Source organism: Microtus pennsylvanicus, chromosome 8, assembly GCF_037038515.1.
Source record: "Microtus pennsylvanicus isolate mMicPen1 chromosome 8, mMicPen1.hap1, whole genome shotgun sequence".
NCBI classification, from domain to species: domain Eukaryota; kingdom Metazoa; phylum Chordata; class Mammalia; order Rodentia; family Cricetidae; genus Microtus; species Microtus pennsylvanicus.
The window spans coordinates 60,890,626-60,912,901 of record NC_134586.1 but is presented as its reverse complement, the minus strand read 5'-3'; the positions used below and the strand labels follow the sequence as shown (position 1 = coordinate 60,912,901).

General features: G+C 52.6%; 1 protein-coding gene across 16 annotated transcripts in view; it reads right to left on the bottom strand.

Moving 5' to 3' along the window:
• The window catches only part of Dysf (dysferlin), a 202,718-nt gene that overhangs the window by 95,724 nt on the left and 84,718 nt on the right, over positions 1 to 22,276 (bottom strand). For 8 of the 16 annotated variants that reach the window (XM_075983655.1, XM_075983659.1, XM_075983661.1 and 5 more), the window contains 12 exons: positions 17,191 to 17,232; positions 15,817 to 15,932; positions 15,376 to 15,489; positions 14,020 to 14,197; positions 13,360 to 13,484; positions 11,763 to 11,869; positions 7,020 to 7,212; positions 5,845 to 6,000; positions 2,117 to 2,248; positions 1,871 to 2,037; positions 501 to 615; positions 189 to 294 (listed from right to left, as the gene is read on the bottom strand). In XM_075983655.1, coding sequence (XP_075839770.1) covers positions 189 to 294; positions 501 to 615; positions 1,871 to 2,037; positions 2,117 to 2,248; positions 5,845 to 6,000; positions 7,020 to 7,212; positions 11,763 to 11,869; positions 13,360 to 13,484; positions 14,020 to 14,197; positions 15,376 to 15,489; positions 15,817 to 15,932; positions 17,191 to 17,232 — 1,551 coding nt within the window. The remainder of the gene's footprint in view (positions 1 to 188; positions 295 to 500; positions 616 to 1,870; positions 2,038 to 2,116; positions 2,249 to 5,844; positions 6,001 to 7,019; positions 7,213 to 11,762; positions 11,870 to 13,359; positions 13,485 to 14,019; positions 14,198 to 15,375; positions 15,490 to 15,816; positions 15,933 to 17,190; positions 17,233 to 22,276) is intronic. The other 8 variants (XM_075983657.1, XM_075983663.1, XM_075983666.1 and 5 more) reach the window with 1 other exon arrangement.

The window sequence follows — 22,276 nt, the reverse complement described above, 5'->3', positions numbered from 1 at the left end:
GGTCATGCTCAAACCCTGAGCGACTAAAACTCGGGCCATAAGTAGAAGCTTAAAGTGGAGGCCTGTTCAGGAAGTTCCCAGGTGAAGTCACCCAATGAAAGCCAGGCAACTGTCTGGGGCTTTCAGCTGTCTCACTGGCACAGCTAAGAGGTGGCCTGGGTGAGACCCCAGCCTCTGTGTGTTCCCACCTTGTTCATCAACAGCCCGATTGAGGTCTGTGGACCATTCTTCATCTTCCCACTTCCAGCCCAGTGGGCACTCAATATCATCCTTCGGAAGCACCTTCTCCCCATTCTAGAGATACAATAGGCAGTTGTGAAAAGATACAGACTGGGCACCCACATGATTCGAGGACACCATCCTTCTGGAGCACAGAGCAATAGGTCAGCAAGTAGGAACAGGGAAAAGACACCCAGGCTTCTGAGTCACCAGCTCTTCGTGGGACCAAACGTCCAGGACCCCGGGGAAAGCATGCACTGCCCACATGGAGTACCCCTTACCACGTCAGTGTAATTATCGCTCATATAAATCCACTGGCCTCCAGGTAGCCGGGTCTGGTTCTCAAAAACCTCCTCCACAAAGCTCAGGTGACCAGCATCAGCATCATGTAGCAGGCTATTGGGGAGGACAGGCAGAGGGTCACTGAAAACACCCCTGCCACCATTTGCTTCCAGGAGAGCATTATACCTCAGCCCAGCTGCACTGTCAACCTCACCACAACACAGTGAGAGGGGGTAGTACAGAGAGACAGGGACAGAGGGTAAACAGGAGGCTGAGAGCAGGTAGAGATGCTCACAGGCCATAGAATGTGTCACCCAAGCCGGCGGTGGTGGCGCACGCCTTTAATCCCAACACTCGGGGACAGAGGCAGGCGGATCTCTGTGAGTTCGGGGCCAGCCTGGTCTACAAGAGCTAGTTCCAGGACAGGCTCCAAAACTACAGAGAAACCCTTTCTCAACGGAAAGAAAGAAAGAAAGAAAGAAAGAAAGAAAGAAAGAAAGAAAGAAAGAAAAGAAAGAAAGAAAGAAAGAAAGAAAGAGTCATCCAAGGCAAAAGAAGAAAGGGGAACCAATAAGAGGTACCAAAGCCCAATGGATAGTACAAAGAAAATATCATCAAGAAGTACATTAAAGATTCAATGTCAAGCTTTTTTAAAAAGGTGCTGGATGTCACCCAGCTATGAAAAGTGTGGCTGAGGTGGCGTAGAAGGATGCACAAACTGGGATTCAGGGAGCAAGTGAGCTGCCTGGAACAGGAATGGTCACACATGTGCAATGAGAGGACTCTGTGTATCACAAAGGACAAGGCACATGACTGGGTGCCAACTCTAAGGTATGCTTCATAATATATATTCATATATGTATAAGTATGTGTGTATACACATGACAGGTGTAGGTTTGGGGGATGCACACATACTAGGGCATCCATGTGGAAGTCAGAGGACAGTCCTGGGTGTCAGTCCTCACTTCCCATTTGTTTGAGATGAGGTCCCTTGGTTGTTTACTGCTGAGTATGCCAGGCCAGCTGGCCCAAGGCCCTCAGGGGATTCTCCTGTCTTTGTTTCCAACTCCGCATAGGAGCCCTGCAATTGTAGACAGATACTGTGCTGGGATTCATCACAGGTTTCAAGGAACTGAATGCATCCAGTCACTTGTGTGACAAGTGCTTTGTCCACTGAGTGTCTCCCCAGCCACATGCAGCACTTTATTTCTGAGTGTTCGAGCAATTCCTGGTTAAGCACCAGCCCCAGGAGAGTTGGAGCAGCTGGGCACAGCTGGGCAGGTAGAAGGACTCACAGAGCTCAAGATGTCAGAGGATGGGCTGGGGAGAACGGGAAGCTGTGGTTGGACACCCTGAGACTACCACTCACGTCTTCTCTGGACACACGAACCAGTCCCCTGCCCAGGCCCAGCCAGCGGAAGGGCGGAAGCTATCCTTTGGCAGCTTGATCTTGCCTGTGACGTCAGAAAACTTGGGGTAGGTGAGGCCTGTTGTGCCCCAGTTCCCAACCAGCGCCAGCTTCGTCTGGTTCTCATACTGCAGACCAAATAAGAAAAACCAGTGAGAGGTCACGCGACTCCAGGGTCCAAGGGCCAGTAGGCGGGCAGGTACTCACCGTTTCAGCAAAGACAGAGAGTTTCCCCTCAGCAAACTGATTGAATTCTTTCTCATCCACAGAGAGCCCGAACCAGAGTTTGACCCGGATCTGCACAGGCATCCGGGTCCTAGGCACGCCCTCCATGGGATACTGCAATCAAAGAAACACAAACACTCACAGCCCTGGGCATATCAGCTCAACACCCAGTCAGGTGTACCCCGTTGGAGAATTACACCAAATATCATAGAGATGGAATATAGAACCAAGAGTCCTGCTCATCAAAAAAAAGACGATAGCAGCCATGTAGGAGCCCTTTACAGATGGGGTCATGTACAGGGTCTCTAACATCCCCTTCTGCCGCTTAGCTTCCTACTTCTGTCATTTGCGGGAACTTTCTACTACAATGGAAATGGCTCAGACCTACAAGGTCCAATAGGGCAGCCACTGGCCATTTGACAAGTAGCTCATGTAACCAGGGAACTGGGGTTTTCATTTTAATTGGCGTTAACTAATTTAAACAGCTACACAAGGCTGCTGCGCTGGACAGCACCGTCCCAGAAACAGAAGAGCCGGGGACCCAGCTCCAGAAGAGGAGCAATTAAAGCCACTTCGTTTCATTTTCAGTACTTCATGCTTTGGCTAGACGTGAACACTGCATCTAATGTCCCCACAATTTCAAGTGCTTATCAGCACGTTAACCGCTCTTAGCTGTTCAGCTATTTTTTATCCCAAAGGTTTCAGAAGCTCTGCCAAATGGAATAACCACAACAACCCAACATTTAAAAACATATATATGTTCCCTAGGATTACTTCACCATTTGACTGAAACCAAAGGTCAGATTCGGCCTTGGGGAGTGGAGTTCCTCCCTCTTAAAATGACACCCTGTCCCCTCGAGGAGACACCAGGGTGAGAGATAGCTCACTGAGCAGCAGGGAGTCTGAGTGGGTTCAGAAAAGGCTGAGAAGCTAGGGTGAGAGCTCCCAAGCTGGAGGGGAAGGCCCAGACCCCTGGAGGGAGAGCCCAGACCAAGAGAAGGCATAGGAAGCGGCGTCGACCGTTGTTGGTTGACCCTATCCCATTCCTCAACCCAACTCCTCTCAGTCATTCCTTGGAGAAATATGGAGACACCTCTTACCCCACCCGTGTCCAGGAACTCTCAGTGGTGTTCACTTCAGCTGTCCCCTCCCTCAGGGTGGCTAGCTGTCCTTTTCCCTCCAAGCCACCAGCCCTTGGGACATGGCAGGAATGCCTGCCTCCTCCCTTTCTTCCCCCACCTCTAGCTCCCCACCACCAACCTCCCCCAGACGGGGCCAGCCTGCCCAACCCAAAATAGCAACAGCAAATAAAGAAATGTCTAGTTTGGGGCTCCTCTCCTCTGTGGTGCTCACTTTTTCCAGCTTGGGTTTAAGTTAAGGAACACCAGTGTTTGCTTGGTCTCTGCCTGCTGCCAACATTTTTGTAGCGCTTGCTCAGGAGCTACTGGCAGGCTCATGAACTCAGTGGGGAAGACTTCGAGAAACAATTCGGTATCTTTTTTTTTTCTTCCTTTGCTTGGAATCAGGGAACATTCTCAGTTCCCCTCCTGGAGGTTTCAGGGCGAATAGGTCAGAACTGGAGGGAGAGATGCTCCAGAGTCTACCAGGCCTGGCTACAGCCTGCCTGTACTCTCAGCACCCGTTGCCTTGCCAACCCATTCCCACACTCCCTCCCCTTCTACATACCACACACACAAGGAGAGGGTCAGCCTCGGAGGCCAATCTGAGGCCAGAACTTGAGGTTAGGATCAAACAAAGAACGTGCCTCAGATGGTCCAGGAACAGGTGATCACACACACACACACACACACACACACACACACGACCCCATGTCATCCCCTCTGAAAGGTCACTCTCCCAGCATACTCATTATCTCAGACATGGCTGTCTAAGTTAGGGTTACCATTGCTATGATAAAATACCATGACCGAAAGCAACTTGGCAGGAAGAGGTATATTTGGCTTATACTTCTATATCACTGTTCATCACTGAAGAAAGTCAGGGCAGGAACTCAAACAGGGCAGGAACCTGGATGCAGGAGCTGATGCAGAGGCCATGCTGGTTTGCTCATCATGGCTTGCTCATCCTGCTTTCTTTTAGCACCCAGGACCTCCAGCCCAGGGACGGCACCATCCACAATGGGCTGGGCCCTCTCCCACCAATCACTAACTAAGAAAATGGACTATTGGATTGCCTGCAATCCAATCATATGGAGGCATTTTTTTAAATTGAGGTTCCCACCTCTCAGACGACTTTAGTTTGTGTCAACTTGACATAAAACTATCCAGCACACTGATCTATAACAGATCCCCAAATGTGGCATCTGTAGAGCAAGGGACAGTCCCAAAAGAAAGAGGAGAGCAGAGGGAGAGAAGAACAAGTGTCCATCAACCACCAACTTCAGTGTGAACTGTCCAGTTCAGTCCTCAATGCTTGTGAGGTAGACCGCCTCCTTTTTATTTCATAGGTGGGAAGAAAGTGGGCTCTTCAGAGAGCTTTGGTGACATGCCCAAGGCCAGACAGAACTGCAACCAGCCTGTTGCTGGTTTACACTGGCTGTACAGCTGGAGCCAGCCCTGGCTTCCGACCCCAAGGGGCAGCAAGAATGATGGGCCAACAGAAAAACATGTAGGCTAGCAGCCAGGAGTTGGCACTACTCAGAAGGGTCAAGGCTGGGATATGGTCAATGATGACCTCTTGGAAGCTTGAAGATAGGAGGTAGCATGTAAAAAAGGGAATAGCTGCAGTAGACACTTTGGGAAAACAGGCCAGGCTGGAAGGGGGGCAAGCTGTATAGGCTGAAGAGGCCTTGGAAGCACAGCGATTAGAAGCAACGAGAAGTGGTAAGAAACAGCTAACTCCCCGGCCACTGGGAATGGCTGTACACAGAGAAGTCACCTCATGAGGGGGCCTGTATTCCAATCATCTGGCTGAAGCCATGACCAAAGCCACTGGGGCTCTGTATCTCAGTGTTCACCTAGAGAAGGTGACGGGAGCCCTTGCACAAGAACCTACTCCCATTCCCCCCATCAACTGCTCTTGAGGTCGCAGGGGCAGATCTGGAGGCCATGGTAGAGGTTGGGAATGATTCTTAAAAGAGACCAGCCCCATGAGCCAATGAAGTCTTGGACACATACATAAGCACCCCCCCACACACACTTGAGGCCCTTAATTAAACAGGGTCTTAAGTAGCCCAGGGTGTTCTCAAACTCAGGATATAGCTAAGGATGATCTTGAACTCCTGATCCTCCTGCCTCCACCTCCCAAATGCTAGGACAGGCAGTTACTACCATGCTCTGTTTTCCTTGTTCACTTCCAAGCCCACATTCCAGCTCCTACTGGCAAACACACTAAACTCACTGAGCAGGGCCTGGAGAGTTTAAGAAAAACTGAAGAAAAAGAAAGATCTTTTAGTTCGGCATGGCGGCTCATGCCTTTATTCCTAAAATCGGGAGGCAGAGTCAGGTAGATCTCTGTGAGTTCGAGGCCAGTATTGTCTCAAAGTGAGTTCCAGTCTCGAAAAAAAAAACAAGAAAAAAAGAAAGGAAAGAAGGAAGGTATTTTACTCAAATACCCCTCTCTTCCCAGGATGAACATCTGAGAGCCTTCAGATAGTTTCAGAACAGGGCTGAATGGGGAGTCAGGGGAAGCTGAAGAAAGGCCTTGTGTTGAGAAAACCCTATGATGGCCCTGGCAGAGAGAATACTCACTTTCAGAAAGATGGTCTGGAGCTTTCCACAGTTCCTGCCGCAGTAGCTGGGGCCCCGGCGGGAGAAGAGGACTTCATGGGTGGGCACCCGTTGGTAGGCCACGCGCTTATCACCCTGCAGCATCCAGATGATGATATCTGGCAGGCTGTTCTGGGGCTGCAGAGGGATGGCAGTCAAGGTGGGGATGGTGGCATACCCAACGCCACGCCTGACCTCTGTCTCAAAGGCCACAAAGTCTTGCCTCGCCCAGCTCCCATGCCATCCTGGCCACTCATGGCCCTGCCTTTGGCTCTCAGCTTCCAGAGGAGGTCCCACAACTGTCTCTTAGATGCCCATAGGTTTCTGGGACGATGCCCCTGCTTTAGAGCATGGAGTCTTGTGGAAGGTGTAGTCTGCCCACCCGAGCCTCCTTCCCCGTACTAGCCCTAGGACCCTAAGATTTGCAGGCTCACAAAAGCAGGCACCACCACAACAGGGGCTCCTCACCACCTTTCCAGGGCTCCTCAGAGAGAGAGGCCCCAGACCTAGGGGTAGGAACGGGAAGGATTTTGAGGAGGGCTCTTCAGCACTTGCCCTCCCCTAGCCATAGAACAAATTCTGGGAAGAGGGGAGGATGAGGAGTAAGATTCCAGAGGCAGCCAACGACCAGCCTGGGGCACAGTCCTCACCACTATGAAGATATGCCCAGGGAATTGTCCATGTGCCTACCACCATGCTCAGGGAAGCTCTAGGGTTCATCAGCCCTTCCTAAGCAGCCCTTCCCATTGCCCTTCTACAGTCCTCTGTTCCAGACACCCTCTCCCTGCACATGCCTGGGTACCATCGCTTCTCACCATCCTCACTTCCTACAGACAGGCACTAGTGGGCCGGGAGTCAGGTTCCTGGTAAGCAGGCTTCAACAGGAGACCTAGAGCCAGGCACTCTGGGTTCTGATACTAGCCTTGCTCTGACATCCTTTGGGTCACTAGGCCATCTATTGAGTTCTGAGCTGGACCCTGTAGCGCCTAGTATGTATGTTATTGTGTCCCACAAATAGGCATACTAATGTTTGTAAGGTTAAGTGACTGGCCGGAGGTCACCCAGCAACAGACCCAGAATGTATCACAGTGTAAACATTTGGTCTACATTCCAGGAGGGAGGAAGCTGAAGAAGAAAGGCCCCTCAGGATTCATTACCTCCTCAGCCAGGGCACGGAGACGCAGAAGCCAGTCCTCAGCCTGCTCCAGGGCAGTGGGGAGCTCACTGTGGCCGAGCTTCAAGGCCAGGGCAGCTTCTTTGATCTGGCTCAGGTGACGGCCACGTAGCCGAAACAGATATTGATCAAGGTGGGTGGCAGAAGGTATTTCATGGGTGTCACACAGGGGCTGGCTAGGAGAGACAGGTGCAATGTGCTTGTTCACCAGGGCTCCACACACCAGAGACAGGTGCGTGTATGCAGGTACACACAAGTGTGTATATTTATAGGGTCCCTGCTCCTATAAATATAGGAGAAGAGCCAGCTGGGCGCTCACCTTGTGGCCTGTCTGCTCCAGGAGGTCTCCCATGCACACCCTGACCCTTCTACTCCTACCCTGAAACATGCCTCTTTATTCCCAGGAGAGCCTTTTGGGACTCACCCCAACCTCCAGTCTGGTAGGTTCTTTTGTATGAGTATCCCCTCTCGAAGTTGACTGCAAGCTCTCAGAGGACCTATAGGGTCCCTTTCTTGCCCCCTTGTGTTGTCTAGGATAGAGGCCAGAGTCTAAGTTGCCCCACAGTAAAATAAATCCCTTTTGTGTTGGGCGCACACTTTCTCCAAGAAAGAAATTTATGGACCCCTGACTAGCTAGCTACTGCAGACACTGTGGGGAGGCCAGCAGCCATGAATACAGAAGCATCCACCCTGGCTGCCCCAAGACGGCCCTCCCAGAATCCTGAGCTGGGCTTTGGAAAGTTCTGAGCACTGTTGGGTATGGTACTGCAACCCTCAACTAACAGCGCTGAAGCCCAAGTGAGGGGTAAAATTAAATTCCATCGTGTGTAGGAGCAAAGATCTCTGATCCCCGGCCCATCACACCGGGATTCTCTAAAAGCCCCGCTGATGGACGCTCCACACCGTTCCAGGGCTGGGTGTGCATACCCAGAAGAAATGCTAAAAAAGAGAGGGTGAGCTCCAGTTCTCCCTTCCCAAGCAGGACCCTCCAGCTGGCCCAGCCCTTGCCCTCAAACAGGACATTCGTCAATGCTGCGCCAGGCCTGCTCCACGCTGCAGCCCCCCGCCCCCTCCCCGCAGCGTCTGGACTCCCGGCTCCCGGCTGATTTATTTTTTCTGCCAATTTCCCCAAGCTATGCAGAACCAATTACCGCCGGAGCGCCACGGCACCGCTCTGGCAGGCCCTCGGCGCGCTGCGTCTTTCCTGTTATTTTTTTTAATTGAATTTTTAGGGTGGGGGGAGCGGGTGCGCGAGCTCCATCTCGGGGAAACTTAAGCCCCGGGGCCCGTCTCAGGTCACGTACTGCACACCCTGTGGTAATATAATATTTACTGCCCCGAGGGTGCCGCGGACGGCAGCCCCGGGCCGGCGGCAGCGGGTGGAGGCCTTGCATGGTGGGTGAGGGGCCCTGGTGCGCAGCGGAGCAGAGGGCTGGAGAAGCCCAGCCAAGGTCAGAAAACAGGGAGGACCCTCCAGCAGACCACCCAACCAAAACTTCCCAAGACTAGCCCAGCCAAGCGCAGTCTTTACCACTCCCAAGACGCCCTGGCTCTTCCCCACAGGCAGGGAAGTTCAATACAGGGGTATAGAAAGGAGGGGAGTCTGAGAAGGAGACTGCATCCTAGCCCCCCCTACAGATGGAGCGTGGCCACACAATACCGGGAGCAGAGCCGGCTGTTCACCAAGTCACCACCTGTCCCTGGGGATCAAGTTGGCAACTGTATCAGGACCAACCCCCAGAGAATGAGCTGAATTCATTTTTGAGTTGAGCTCCAGGTTGAGTCCAAAGAGATGACCCTCTCATGAGGAGAAACTGAGACAGCCCGCCATTCCCTGAAGAAGCCTCCTTGGAGTTTTCCCTGGAAAAGGTGGCCCTGGTCTACACCTGCAGGGCTGACAGGAGCTAGTCCATGTAGAATGCCAGGAAGGGCTAATGGGACAGCCCGGAGGCAGAAAGTCATACACAGAGGCAAGGGGTACATTATAGGGTGGGGAGGGGCCAACAAACCAGCAACGATCCATAAGGCATGAGGGCTAGGAGCCACCCTGCGGGGAAAACAGTCCTCTCCAGGGTGCTAGAGAAGGGAAACGGGGGAGAGAGTGAGGAAGGTAGGGTGGGTGGCTGGGCTGGGGAGAGGGAAGGGAGGTGAAGGTTGTGTGAGCTGATAAGGTTTGTGCTGTGGTCTCTGAAGATGGTGAACCTGTGAAGACAGGAGATGCTGATGGAATGTGGGGGGAGGGGGGCATGTGTGGTCTCAGGAACAGCCTGGCCCAGGACAGATACAGGGAGAGGAAACACAGTGAGTCCAAAGATCAGAGGAGAGGGCTTTGCTACATGGGTGTGGGGTTGAGGGGTGCAGAGTGGAAGGATGGGGGGCGGGGGCTAGGGAAGTGCCCTAACTAGAGACAGTATAGCAGATAGCAAGTATTCAGCCCTGGTCAGCCATGACACCTGCTCATGCTAAAGCCTCGGGCAGCATGGTGGCCTCAGGTAGTTCCTGGAGGGAATGGATCTGGAGTCCCTTCCCTGAAGATCCTGTCAGATACCCAGGGAGGATGGGAACCCACCCCCACTGCAAGCTCCTGTCCTAAACTGGTGCCCCCTAGAGGCTGGACATCCCCTACCCCCAGAAGAGTGACAGAAGAGCCTGGTTTGGCAGAGTGTTTCAGACAAATTCTTCCCAAGAGGGCACCGAGGACAGCCTGGGACCAAGTCCTACAACCCTCTAGTGTTCCAGCACCTCAGACTTGCCAGGGATTGGGTCCCACCCATTTCCAAACTCCTATCCCCCCCCCCCAGCTCACCTGTTTGACCCCACAGCTGCCAAGAGCAGTTCTGCAGGGACCCATGTTCTGCCAGCCACTGTCCCAGAAGGGGCATCACTGGGCACAGCAGCCTCTCTGTAGGCACGGCCAGGGTGCGGTATGCTCTGAGAAGGCACCCCACCCAAGGGCCCCTGCAAGGTTATTGTGCCCCTGTGTGCCCCCCCCCAGCACCACGTTCCTTCCACCTCAATACCAAGGCCAGCTTCCTGCTGCCTCATCACCCCCACCCTGCTTTCCTCCTGCTAAACCCTCAGAGAATGGCCAAAGCCCACCCTAACTGTTGTGGCCACAGCTAGGGAATCAGACTAGGCCCCTAGCTCTAGCTGTGACAAAGTAGCATAGGACACTCTCTCACTTGCTTGACATGTGAATCTAGGTGTGTCCGTCAAATCTTTGTGTGCCTCCATTTCCTTATTTGGCCCTCAGAGAATGGTATGGCTAGAGCTTTATGATGAATGAACACACACAAACTTTCCAGCGCAGTGCCCGTCATGAAGTCTATGGTGCTCTCGGCTCCCTCTGCAACCCTTGGCTCCCTCCACATCTGCCCTCTCTAGCACCTTTGCCTTAGCCGCCTGTATCTTAGGTCACTTAGCAGTCCTATTTCTCCTCTCTTGTCACCCTGAAGCTACAGCAAGCATTTGACCTGGGGGCCTCCTTCCTCAACATACCTAAGCCTGAGCTTTGGCAGAGCCCCTAAAGCCTGCCCTGCCAGGCATCAGCTGTCCTATGTACCCCTGCAGACAGCAGGCATCTCAGGACTACACTCAGGACAAGGCACGCGGGCCTTGGTCCCGGTGGTCTCCTAGGCTGCACTTCCTGCCTACCATTTCCTCCAGTCATTCCTTCTTTGGGAAGATTCCACTGCCAGCTGCATCTACTCTGAGCTCCCATGGACCCCACTCCCCTAGAGGGCTCAAGGTGTACCCTTACCAGTACAGCTGGGGCTGAGCTGGTTTTAGAGAGTGACCTGACTGGGGCAGGACGGGGGCGGGAGGGACTGTTCCTTCGGGAACACTTTATCTGGTAGAGGTGTACTTCCTGAGCAGGACATACAAGTGCCACCACAGTTAGGCGTCTCTCAGAGTGAGGGCATTCTCTGACCCCTCAACAGGGCTCTCAACTAACAGGATGGTGGGGGTAGCGACCCTCATACTGAACCCCATAAAATGCATAAGAGTGGATATAACCAAGTTCATTTCATAGCTGAGAAACCAAGGCCCAAAGAAGCAGAGCTACTGAAAGCCGCCAGACTGGTGAGGGGCGGTCTCCTTGCATTTGTCATTGTGGTAGTCACACTTCCTCACTAGTCTTCCCCATGGTGACAGTCTTTTATTGATCAGATATTATTAAGCAATCATTCTTCATGCCAAGTTCAACTTCAAAGCTCTCTTTGCAGTGACTACCCTAGCCTCCTGGATGTGGAAGAGATGCTGAGGTGGGGCCCCCTCTGCTGACCTCCGTTCCTATTCTCCCTCACCCCCAGTCCCTCCTTTCCTGAAGCTGACAAACAACCATGTGCAGTAGAAATCTAAACAGAAACCATGGTCCCCGACAACATGGCCTTGGGGGAAGGAGGGGTGCCCCCACCCCAGCTTCTCCTGGAGATTCCATCAGGGAGCTATGAGGTCGGGGATCAGACACACAATGCTTCCCATTCAGGTAAGCTGGTCGCCAAGCCCACAGCTGCTGCCGCTGCTGCGGGGAGATTTATGACCTGTTCTAAACGTCACCTTTTCAACTCCCGGTGCCGGCTCCACCACCTCTGGGCTCAGCACTGGCCAGACTGCTGGCCAAGCGTGGCTGGGAGACGTGCCTCTGCTCACCACCACACACGAACACGCCTGAGGAGACGGGCTGAGCTAGGAGAGGCATCGGAGGGTGCCAAGTACCCCCTACCTGCAGTCTGCAAGAAGCTCGTCTGTCAGCTGAGCCACCAGGGCGTCCATGTCCTCAGAGGAGCACTGTGCCTTCAGAGCCAGGTGGACCTGCTCCAAGTTAGCTTCCTGTGGAACAGGCAAGCCTAGGTCAGGAGTGTCACCACGGAGGGGGACCCAACCCCTAGGCCCCGTCACTGAGCCAGAAGGAAACAGATAATAGGAGCAAGAAAAGACAAGGCCAGATGCAATCTGCCAGCACGGTTCAAGCCCAGAACCTCCCAGGACTCCCACCCCCATCCTCCACCTCAGAACCCCAGTCTCTCCCATGGTCACAGGGGTTCCCTTACTAGCTAGAACTTCTTCACAGTCTGAATACATCCCGTCCCACCTGCCACCTTGAGGCCAGACCTGACTCCGCACAGAGGAGTGGATCTCTCTGAGACTCCTCTGCCAGTCCTTTACTGAGTTAGCCACAGGCAGATTCAGAGCTAGCCACTGTCTCCCCCAGCAGCCATGGAGCCTGGGCACAGGGACCAGACTCTCAGAGCTGGCTGTCTTGGAGTCCCATCTGATCCCTTCTCTTGTGGGCACTTTCCCTAGGCCTGGGCCCTGAGCTGAAATACCTGTCAGCCCCCCCCCCCTTCCGCTGCTTCAGTCCTCCAAGCAGCCCCTCCACACCTCAGTCTTCCAGAGTGCATGATGTGTGCCCCGCCCTGGGGGAACCTCAGCCCTGCTATCTGGGAACCGCAGCCTTCTGAAGTGATAACAGGGATACAGTGGCAAGCCAAGTGCTGGTTCTGTGGTCTCAACTCCACTCCATTGGCAATAGCTGCTCATCACCACCGACTGCCAGTTCCAGGGACATCGCCCCTTCCTTGCCTTCCTGCCTCCTTCCCAACTGTGCTCCTCGGTTGTCCCCAGGCCTTGTCAGCCCTTCCTCCCCACTGCCATCCCTCATTCCTGCCGTGTGGCCATTCTTGTCTCCCTTGAGTTGACTTGAAAGAGCAGAGAGGCTCCCAGAAGCCTCTGCTCAGCCCCAAAGCAGAACTCCTCCCTCATTCAAACCCTTTGCTCCTGTCCCAGGGTCTCCAGCTTTGGGCCTAGATCATTTCTCTCAAAGCCCTTCATCTCCCCCAGACCAACGTATCAAGGCTTCACTCAAGTCCCACAATGCCCTAAAAGGCCACCTTCCTCCCACGACCTCCTGATACCAGGACTCGTCCTCCCGAGTCCTTGCCAAGATATCTAGGTGAGGTTTTCTTCCACATCCACCCATTGCCCCCATGACATACTCTTGATGTTCCTTAGTTGCTCCCCTCACACCTCCCCCTCAGCACCCATGATTGCCACCTGGATCTCTAGCTTCTGACTCCTGGCTGGAAGCTGGAAGTGTCTGGCAAGATGACGCATGTGGTATAAGAGTCAGGAGGCATGTAGTAATAAACACCAGCCATACCCGACACCCCAGCAATCTCTCAACTCTCTGTCTCTCGGCCATCTACCACATCCACCTGGGGTGTCCCCAGCACCCTTGATACCCATCTTCTCTATAATTCTTCAGATACCTCCAGCAGGGCTAGCAGTCAGGCACCATGTTTGCACAGGATCCCACTCACCAGCCGGTCAGCAATCCTGAGGAGCTGGTTTTGCGTCTCAATTCGATGGCTGATGTCTTCCCAGTATGAGGACAGGACCACCACTGGCTTCACATTGCCCCAAGGCAAGTAATAGTAGTGGCACCCTGCAGGGAGGGGAGAGGGGCCTGAGCACCAGACAGAGGTCCGGGACAGTGAAACACGGCTCTGCAAAACTCGGCACTCAGGCCGCTGGGCTTTCAGAACTGGCCCAGCTTGAGAGAGGACTCAAGGTAGACAGATCCCACTCTCCTCTCCCCTTAGGTGTGTGTGGTGTGGCTGGTAGTCCCCAGTATCCAGACAAGGTACCTGAGCACACTTTGTCGGGAGACAGACTCCTGTGGCTCTCACATCAAAAACAAGAGGGCTGATTGAATACCTCTGGGAAACCCAATCTCACATCTCCAAGGTCTCCAAGCCAAGCTCCTAGACCCCGTGTGTTGATGGAGATGGCTCAGAGCCAGGGCAACTCAGAGCCTGCAGGACTCCAATCTGGGGGTACAGTGGGGCCCCCAAAAGGAGTATGAGCAGCACCAGCAGTAGAAGAGAGGAACCCCTGAAAGGGTTAGTGTGGTTTCCGTGGAAGCAGGGTTTAGGCTTCGGTGTCTATCTTATGACCCAGGTCCCTTCAGCCTCACCTACCATCAAAGACTGCCCGGCTGTACTGGGTGGTAGAGGCCAGTGGCAGGCAGGTGGTGTCGAATCTGTTTCCATAATTCCCAATGCTGACCTCGAACTGGATGGCATCATCCACATCCTGCAGCATTGTGGCCGAGTAGAAGGCAGCAAAGAGGGAGTATTTGCGCCTCCGGAGGTACTTCTGTGGGCAGAGTGAGCAGGCTACAGGTCACAAGGAGACAAGCAGAGAGGACCCCAGAGATGCCAGGCCCTAGCCATGACCAGGACCCAGAGACTCCTGGCTGGGCAGAGAGTGGCTGATGAGCCAAAGGAACAGCCTCCAGACTTGGTTACTGACTGAACAAACTCATTCCAGGTCCACGCGCATTCACTCATGTTTCCTAATACAATCTGTTCCTCCAAGGTCAGGCTGCTCTTTAATCCAAACCAGCATCGATGGCACCACCATGTCCACAGAGTAGGGTCTCCCGCAATGACCCTCAGGGCAGCCTATACCTCATCTGCCCCTTAAAGGGGCTGAAAGCTCTCAACAATCATGCCCTGCCCAGAGCTACACACACACACACACACACACACACGCACGCACGCACGCACGCACGCACGCACACACGCTCGCTCACCAAGCAGCCTTGCACTCTGCATAGGCAGCCTCAGCCGTATGCACAGAACGTGTAGTTCAAATTGGCCCCTCCAAGCCCAAGGCATAGGGCTAAGACAACGTAAAACGTTCATGTGTCTTGACATGAAACACTGATCTTAGTCACCTCCTTGGAAAGCTGAGAGGAAAGGAGCTGAAAAGTTGGGTTTTGGAGCATGCGAATGGACCAATAACACTGACTATAGGCCTACTGTGTGCATGCATCAAGTCTTACTGTTTTCACCACCATCTCCTAAGGTAAATACCACTACGGACAGAAACTGAAGCAACTGGCAGGTAGCAGGACCAGCGTGGAAACCCAAGGTCACGAACTGCAGTGTCCAGATGCTGCTGGAGACCATGCTTTGCTCTGGTATCTCTTAGAGTCTTCATCTATACACGGAGTTAACAACAGCTACCTTCCCGCCTGCTGCATTTGTAGACGGCAGTGGTAAATGGTGTTGGACTGGCTGTGGCTAGCTGTTCTGCTTTGTATCGAGCTCTGAGTTCCTACAATCCTTTCCCTTATCTCCCTTAACCCTCAAAGCATCCCTGGGGTGGGTATCACACTACTCCCACCTTACAGCTGAGACTCAGGGGCCCTGAGAAGTGCCGCCATAGTAAACACGGGTCAGAACCGAAGAAGGCCCTCTACCACGGTCCTGAGCGGCCTCGTCTCTACTCCCCAGGGACCCAGCTCTCTCCCCGAGCAGTGTTGTCACCTCCACACGCAGGATATCATCAGCAGCAAGGTCTTCCACCTTCTGCTCACTGTGCTCCACCAGTTTGGTCTCCAGCGACAGCAGGAGCCGACCTCGGTAAGCCACACCTTCTCCCTGCAAGAGAAAGTCGGGTCACCAGTGAAGGGGTGAGAGCCGAGGGACTACACCACGTGACAACTTAATATCATTCACCCCTACAGAATGGGATACACCTATCCTCCAACCCAGTCCACGGGGATGACACCTGAGAGAGATGGGCCTGGGTGGGTCGGGATGGAGACAGTGATCAGGTGACTGGCCCAGGATAAAGAAGCCAGAGGGCCTAAGAGAGGAGGTGCTCTGAGGGTCTGTCCAGGCCTCCTGAGGCCCACGGGTATCATCTGGGCCCGGACACTGCCAGGTCAGCCTGGAGACCCTTAGGGGATACGTGTGGCCACTCACCTTTCCTGTGTTGAGCTCCGCATAAGGGTCTGGGAAACCCGTGAACTCCCGGGGACTGCCATAGAGGTTCACATAGCAGGGCCCGAAGGTGGGGAGGAAACCCAAGTTGTCATCCACTGGAACACACAAGCAGGAATCAGAGAAGTGGCCCTGTGGATCTTCCAGACACCTTCAGATCTGATCCCTTCTCTAGCCCTCAATTGTCCCCACACGCCCCAGATGTGTAGTGATACACTAGCAATGACTGTGACCGACTGTTGTCTCGTGACTCCTCAGTATGCTGAAACGAGGCTATTTTCCAGTATGTTATTGGTCCTATTTCACAAATGAGGAAACTGAGGCTCAGAGATGTCACTGATCACAGGATAACAAGAAGACAGTACCCAAATGGTGCAATACACTCAGCTGATCTATACACAGCCTTCTCTCTCAGGCTATGGGGGAGGAGGAACAGAGATGATCCCAGAGTCGGGTGACCACAGAAGCAATGTCCCAGGGATCCATCCCTCCCTCCACACACACACACACACACACACACACACACACACACACACACACGCATGCACGTGCATACACATTTATTGTGCGATGGGAAGTTGGAGAATGGATAAAGGAAACAGTGCCTTATCATCCCCACCTTCTGGAAGATATTCTCTTGATAATGTCACAGCTGCCCTCCCAGGGACAAGACCTCACTGGCCAGACTCTGAAACCCTGCAGAGGCAGGGTGTTCCTTTTAAAAGACATTTCCAAATTGCTCAAGGTAGAACCACCACCAGGCCCATCTGAGTGTCTCTGTCCACACAAGAATGAGCCAAGGCAAGTGGAGACCTGTCCAGCGGGCCATGCGGCTGTACGCTTTAAGTCATACCGCTGAGACAGTGCAGGGAGGAGGGGCAGCTGGAGCTAGCCTGCCCGTTACCTTTCCACATGTTTCCTCCTCCAGACATCAGAGCAGACAGGTTTGGCTTTGAGAAGCAAAGGGGGAGGCCTTGCAATGATGGGACTCAGGGGAACCACTACTAACTGTTTGTGTCAATCATCACCATTATGATTTACCTTGTGAATTATGTGTCAAGCATTTCTCCTTCCCCTGACCACCTCCAGATCCCCAGGATACCTTGCAATCTCCCTGGCCAACTATGCCTGTCCTTCTGGAAGCATCAGCTGAGGCAACAAGCCTCGAAAGGAAAGGCCTGGGAGGCTAGAGGAGCGGGCCTTAGAGTGTCAGTTATCCAGTGACCGAGACTTGCCAGTGGTCAACTCAGGGGCCTGGCAGCAGCTCAGTCCCCCTCATCCAAGTCATAAAAGTCCCCTCCAGCAGAAACCCCAAGGTCCCATCCCCTTGTGGTCCCCTAGGTGACAACAACGTACGGTCAGTGGCTTTCGGAGGCTTGAGTACACCTGCCGGCTCCTCTGAAGCATAAAGAAATGGAAAAGGTGTTAAGGTGGGCGTGGCTTGGTGGAGAATGGTTACATGAACAGGATGGAGAGCTGGTAGACAGACACTGTGGAGATACAACAAAGGAGGGCACACACCCTGCCCCCCAGCTCCAACCAGGCAGCCCTCAGCACCGCTCACATGAACTTCCATTCAACACACTCAAAAAACAAGACAGAAGAAAATATGCTTTTTCTACATTATATTCTGGTAGATTAGGAGGAGTAATGCAGAGAAAGAAACCTGAAAAGGGAAACACGAAAAAGCCATTGTGGGCAAGCAAACATCCTGGGCTCCAAACATCAGATTGACACTTGGGGTCCAGCACATGGAGCCAAAGCCATTCAAGGCACAACATCTCCACCTAGTGGGAGTGTCTAGTATTGCAACAGACCACAACACATTATTTAATCAACAGAAGCCACCTGGGTCTGGCTTTCAGCACCAGCGGTTTCCAGGGAAGATAAGAGACAGATGTTGTCAGCCAGCACATGTATACACACACACACACACACACACACACACACATATATACATGCACATATATAAGCATATGCACTTGTAATAAAAATATGTTAACCCTTTTATTTTCCCATACATTCACAAAGCGCTGCCAGAGGATGTTCAACAAACATGCAACATGCAACCCGGAATGGCTTATCATGCTGCAGTGTTACTCAAAATAAATTTATTTGTTTGGGGCTGGAGAGATGGATCAGCGGTTGAAAGAGCTGACTCTCTTCCTGAGGACTCAGTTTTGATCCCAGTACCCGCATGGCCACTCACAATGCCTCGTGGCTCCTGACACTCATAGCAAAAGACACCAATGCACATAATATAAAAATTTTAAAAGGTATTTGTTCTCTCAGAACCCTGAAGCTGTGACTTGGACACCCTGGGTTTAATGTGGCCCAAGTTAACACTCATCCAGTGTGACCCAGAGAATCCACGGTGGACACTTCTGGAAGACTCAAAAGAGGAGTGTGGAGGAAGAATATGCTAAAAAATATGGGCGGTAAAGACAGCTGGAGAGGTGAGGCCAAAGGCCCCAAGAGGTCAAGGCCCTGGACTGGCCCTTAGATCTCTGCAGCCAGGTCTTGGCTACCACTGCTGGCTGGTAGGATCAGTGTGACAGAGACTGTGTCCTGTGAAGGTTTCCCTATAGGAACTGAGCTGGGCCCTTGGCAGGATGACCTCCACAGGCACAGCCACGGTCCCCAGATTCTACTTGAAGCTCCTTCTAAATGATGCTCGGCAGGAGGCCCCTGTTGTCTTTAATGAAACCAGGATCACAGATGTGACCCCTGCACGCTTCTTGCCAGAGACGGACTTTTACTCTGGCAACCAGTCAGAGAGAGTTGTCTACCAGTCCCTCCAGCCAGCCAACCGACGCCTGCTGCTGGCGGCCAGAAGAATGGCCCAGGCCTCCTTGTTCAATTGCGTGTTTGTTCATTTAGGAACCATAAGCAGATATCATAGTGGGCCTTCGCATGGCCCTGCTGACGTCTTAAGTCGGTGTTTCCCAACGTGAGAGCCCGTCACAAGTCTCCGATCCCATGGTTCACCCCAGGTTCTCGCCCCGTGTCTGCAGACAGCTCATAAAGTCAAGGGCAGGGTGAGTAGAGAAGCCACCAGACACAAAGCCTCTATTTAGTCCTGGCCGTCCTTCTGCCAAAACACAAGTGTTTTGCTGTGTTTTCCCTAAGCCTGGAGAACTGGGCCCGAGGAAGCCCCAAGGCCCAGATGAACACGCCCAGCTTTTCACTGTGCGAGTGAAGCCCATCTCCTTCACCTGGGCGAACTGGAAGGGAAGAGCAGGCTGCCAGCCGCAAGTCACAGCTCAGCAGGCGGTCCCTGGGGACACGTGTGTACACTGCAGAAGCTAAGCCATTACCTTTTAAGCAAGCCCTGCCAGCTCCCAAGGCTCGGCAGAGCCCCAAGTCCATGGCTTTGGCTGCCTGACACCCGCCTGGGCCGGGCAGGAGGGGAAAGGAGAGATTGCTGGGAAAATCACCATCATCCATAGTCCAAAGACAACTTTGGTTTCCTCGGTGCTGTCCTGTAGCATGATGCTCATATGGGTGAAGGTATCAGAGATGCCATGGGTGTCACAGGTCCCCTATGCCCACTACCTTTCAAAAGAACTGCCACATCTAAGGGGAGTGCATACTCCATTTTTTAACAAAAACAAAGTCTTCCCTTAATACACTGGTGCACAGAGTCCAAAGAATACTTCGGTGTGCCCAGGCAAATTTGTGGGCAGAAGGGCTTAAGAGGCAGTGTTAGGTCTTGTCCTTACTGGGGACAAAAACAAGAACACAAAAACAAAACTCCATGCTGAACCAAATCTTCTGGAACCTCAAGGTGGGAGGAGAGAGAAAGGAGTGGGGTTTGTTTGATTGGCTCATTGTTTTGGACACAGTCTCAACCAGTTAGCCAAGGCGGGTCTTATACTATGTAACCAAAGACAATTTGAACTTCTGATCCTTCCAACTCTATCACCCAAGCACTGAGTTACCAGGGGCATGACACCGCCCTGTTTGTGCGGTGCTGGGAGTGGAACCCAGGGCTTCCTGCATGCTGGCCAAGCACTCTACCAGCTGGGCTCCATTCTCAGCCCAGATCCAGTTCTTAGAGTACAGTTTGCATTGGGTTCTGGGAGAAACGAGAGAATAAGACAGTGCTGTCCGGCCACAGTAAGAAGGAGAGAAGAGAAGAGAGAAAATTGGTGGAGACATGTTCCCAGTGAAGCACGTGACACCCTTTACACTAGACAGATCTTCCACCTGAGAAAGGGGCCCACCTCTTTAGGACGGAAACTCAGAGAACCTGGAAAGTCCCAAAGAATAACCCAGTTTGATCAACAAATTTAATTCTAGCTAGTTTGCCGCACATTCCAGAAGCTGGGTGCAAGAACAGTCAGTGGTCCAGCCTTTAACTCCACCCCTGAAGCACATTGGTTTGCTCATGACTTGAGCGCCATCTAGTGACCATGGAAACAACTTTTTCACCTCATTAAACCTGGGTCATAGGCTGGTACGCAATGGTAGCGTCTTTGCCAAGCTTGCCTGAGGCCCTAAATTTAATTCCTAGTACAATAAGCAAATGAACGAGTAAATAAATCAATGACACAATAAAAAGAAGGCCAACAGCACACCAAAAATGAAGACTGATTTGAAGGAGGGCCTAAACTCTCATCAGGTGGCTGAGGACAGGCACAGCTGTATCATATCAGAAACTTTGCCAAAAAAACACTCAAAAATGCCATACTGTGCCTTGACCATCATTAGTCCCTGTGTTCGGAGACAGAGACAGTACCAGTCTTAAAGCTGAAGAAGACTTGTGGCATTCTGGGCAGCCAGGACTTCCTCGGTATCACCACATAAGATACTGTCCCTGTCTCGGTGCATCTGTCTGTGCAAAGCAGCACTTCCCCAGACCCCCTGACCAGCTCCCTGTAGGAGACTGCATCCTGGGAAAGAGGCCTCATAGCTGGGAAGGAAGGAGCCTCCCCAATAGCAGAACCTTCTAGAAGTATGCCTGTATGTGCTAAATGGCTCAAAGTATCAGTGAGGAAGTCAGAACGGCAGATCAGCACTAGACATTGAGGGCAGGACACTGAGCTCACTTGCTAATTCTCAACCTTGGTGTACATTTGAGATTTTCTGTAACTAGAAGTCTCTGGGAACTGGGGATATAGCTCAGCCAGAAGAGTACCTGCCTAGCATACATGAAGCCCTGTATTCAGTCTACCACACTACATAAACCAACATGGTGGCACACACCTATAATCCCAGCACTTGGTGGGAGGGAGGGGACTGGAGACAGGAGGATCAGAAGTTAAAGGTCATCCTAGTGAAATCAAGACCAGTCTGACACATGGGACCCTGCCTTTAAAATAACAACAACAACAATAATAATAATGCCACGTGTGGCAATACTTATACCTTTAATCCAGGCACTCAGGAGCCAGAGGTAGACAGATCTCTAAGAGTTTGAGGACAGACTGGCTTCCTCTGACCATTGTACACCTGACACCAGAGGAGCTTCAAGTTCCAGGCCAGGCAGGGCTACTTAGTATGACTCTGTCTCAAAAGATATTTTATTTTGAAATGTTTCCACGGAGTTAAAAGAGGGGATAAGAGAACACTGGGAATGAGGCCCATGGACCCCCAAAGCTTCAGAGTGGCAGAGACATACAGAGACCCTGCCTTGTCTGTGAACACCCTTACTGAGCATGCTCTTTAGACAGTGAGGAGCAGAGAGAGAGGATGAACGCCAGGCAGGGCTCTGCTCTCCGTGAAAGCCTGCATCTTCGAGAGGGGCAGCGGTCTCAGTCATGGAGACACATCTGTAAGGTTCCAGAGAGCATTTGAACACTATAGGAAAGAGTTTGGGGTTCCCAAGCTCAGGCAAAAAGACAAGGAGACGCAGCCTCTTGGGATGGTTTCTGTGGGAAGACAAACTGAGGCAAAGAGGGGCAGAACTGATGCAGAAAATAAACGGAGGTTGGTACTGAGGGTGAGAAAATGACGAGCAGACCTGGCTGCCTCTGCACTGAGTCCCAGACACCAGAGGAGCTGCCAGTGGGAAATCCGCTGGACCCCTAAGAGGGAGGAGGCCAGGGAGTCCCACTTTAGAGAGAGGGGGCTGAATGACTCCCCGGCTGGCTGCAGAGCCAGAGCTCTCAGCACGATCCCATCCACCTTCAGGTGTCCATGGCAGAGGCCAGAACAAAAATCATTCAGCTTGAAACCCCTATCTCAGAGAACTTCAACCAAGAATCTACCAAAGGTGTCCTGCCTAACCAGGCTTCCAGGATGACGGTGGTCCCACAGCAATGTCATGTTGTCTCAGTTTGTGTGAGCACACTCAGCGAAGTTCACACAGTAGGGTCGCCCAACAAGCTGTTTCTTGGAACTTACAGATAAATGTTGCCTGACCAGCATCTTTGAGAGGCATCTGGAATCTGGTCAGGTTCCCACCCAGGAAACGAAGCAGACTTTTCTCAGAAAACAC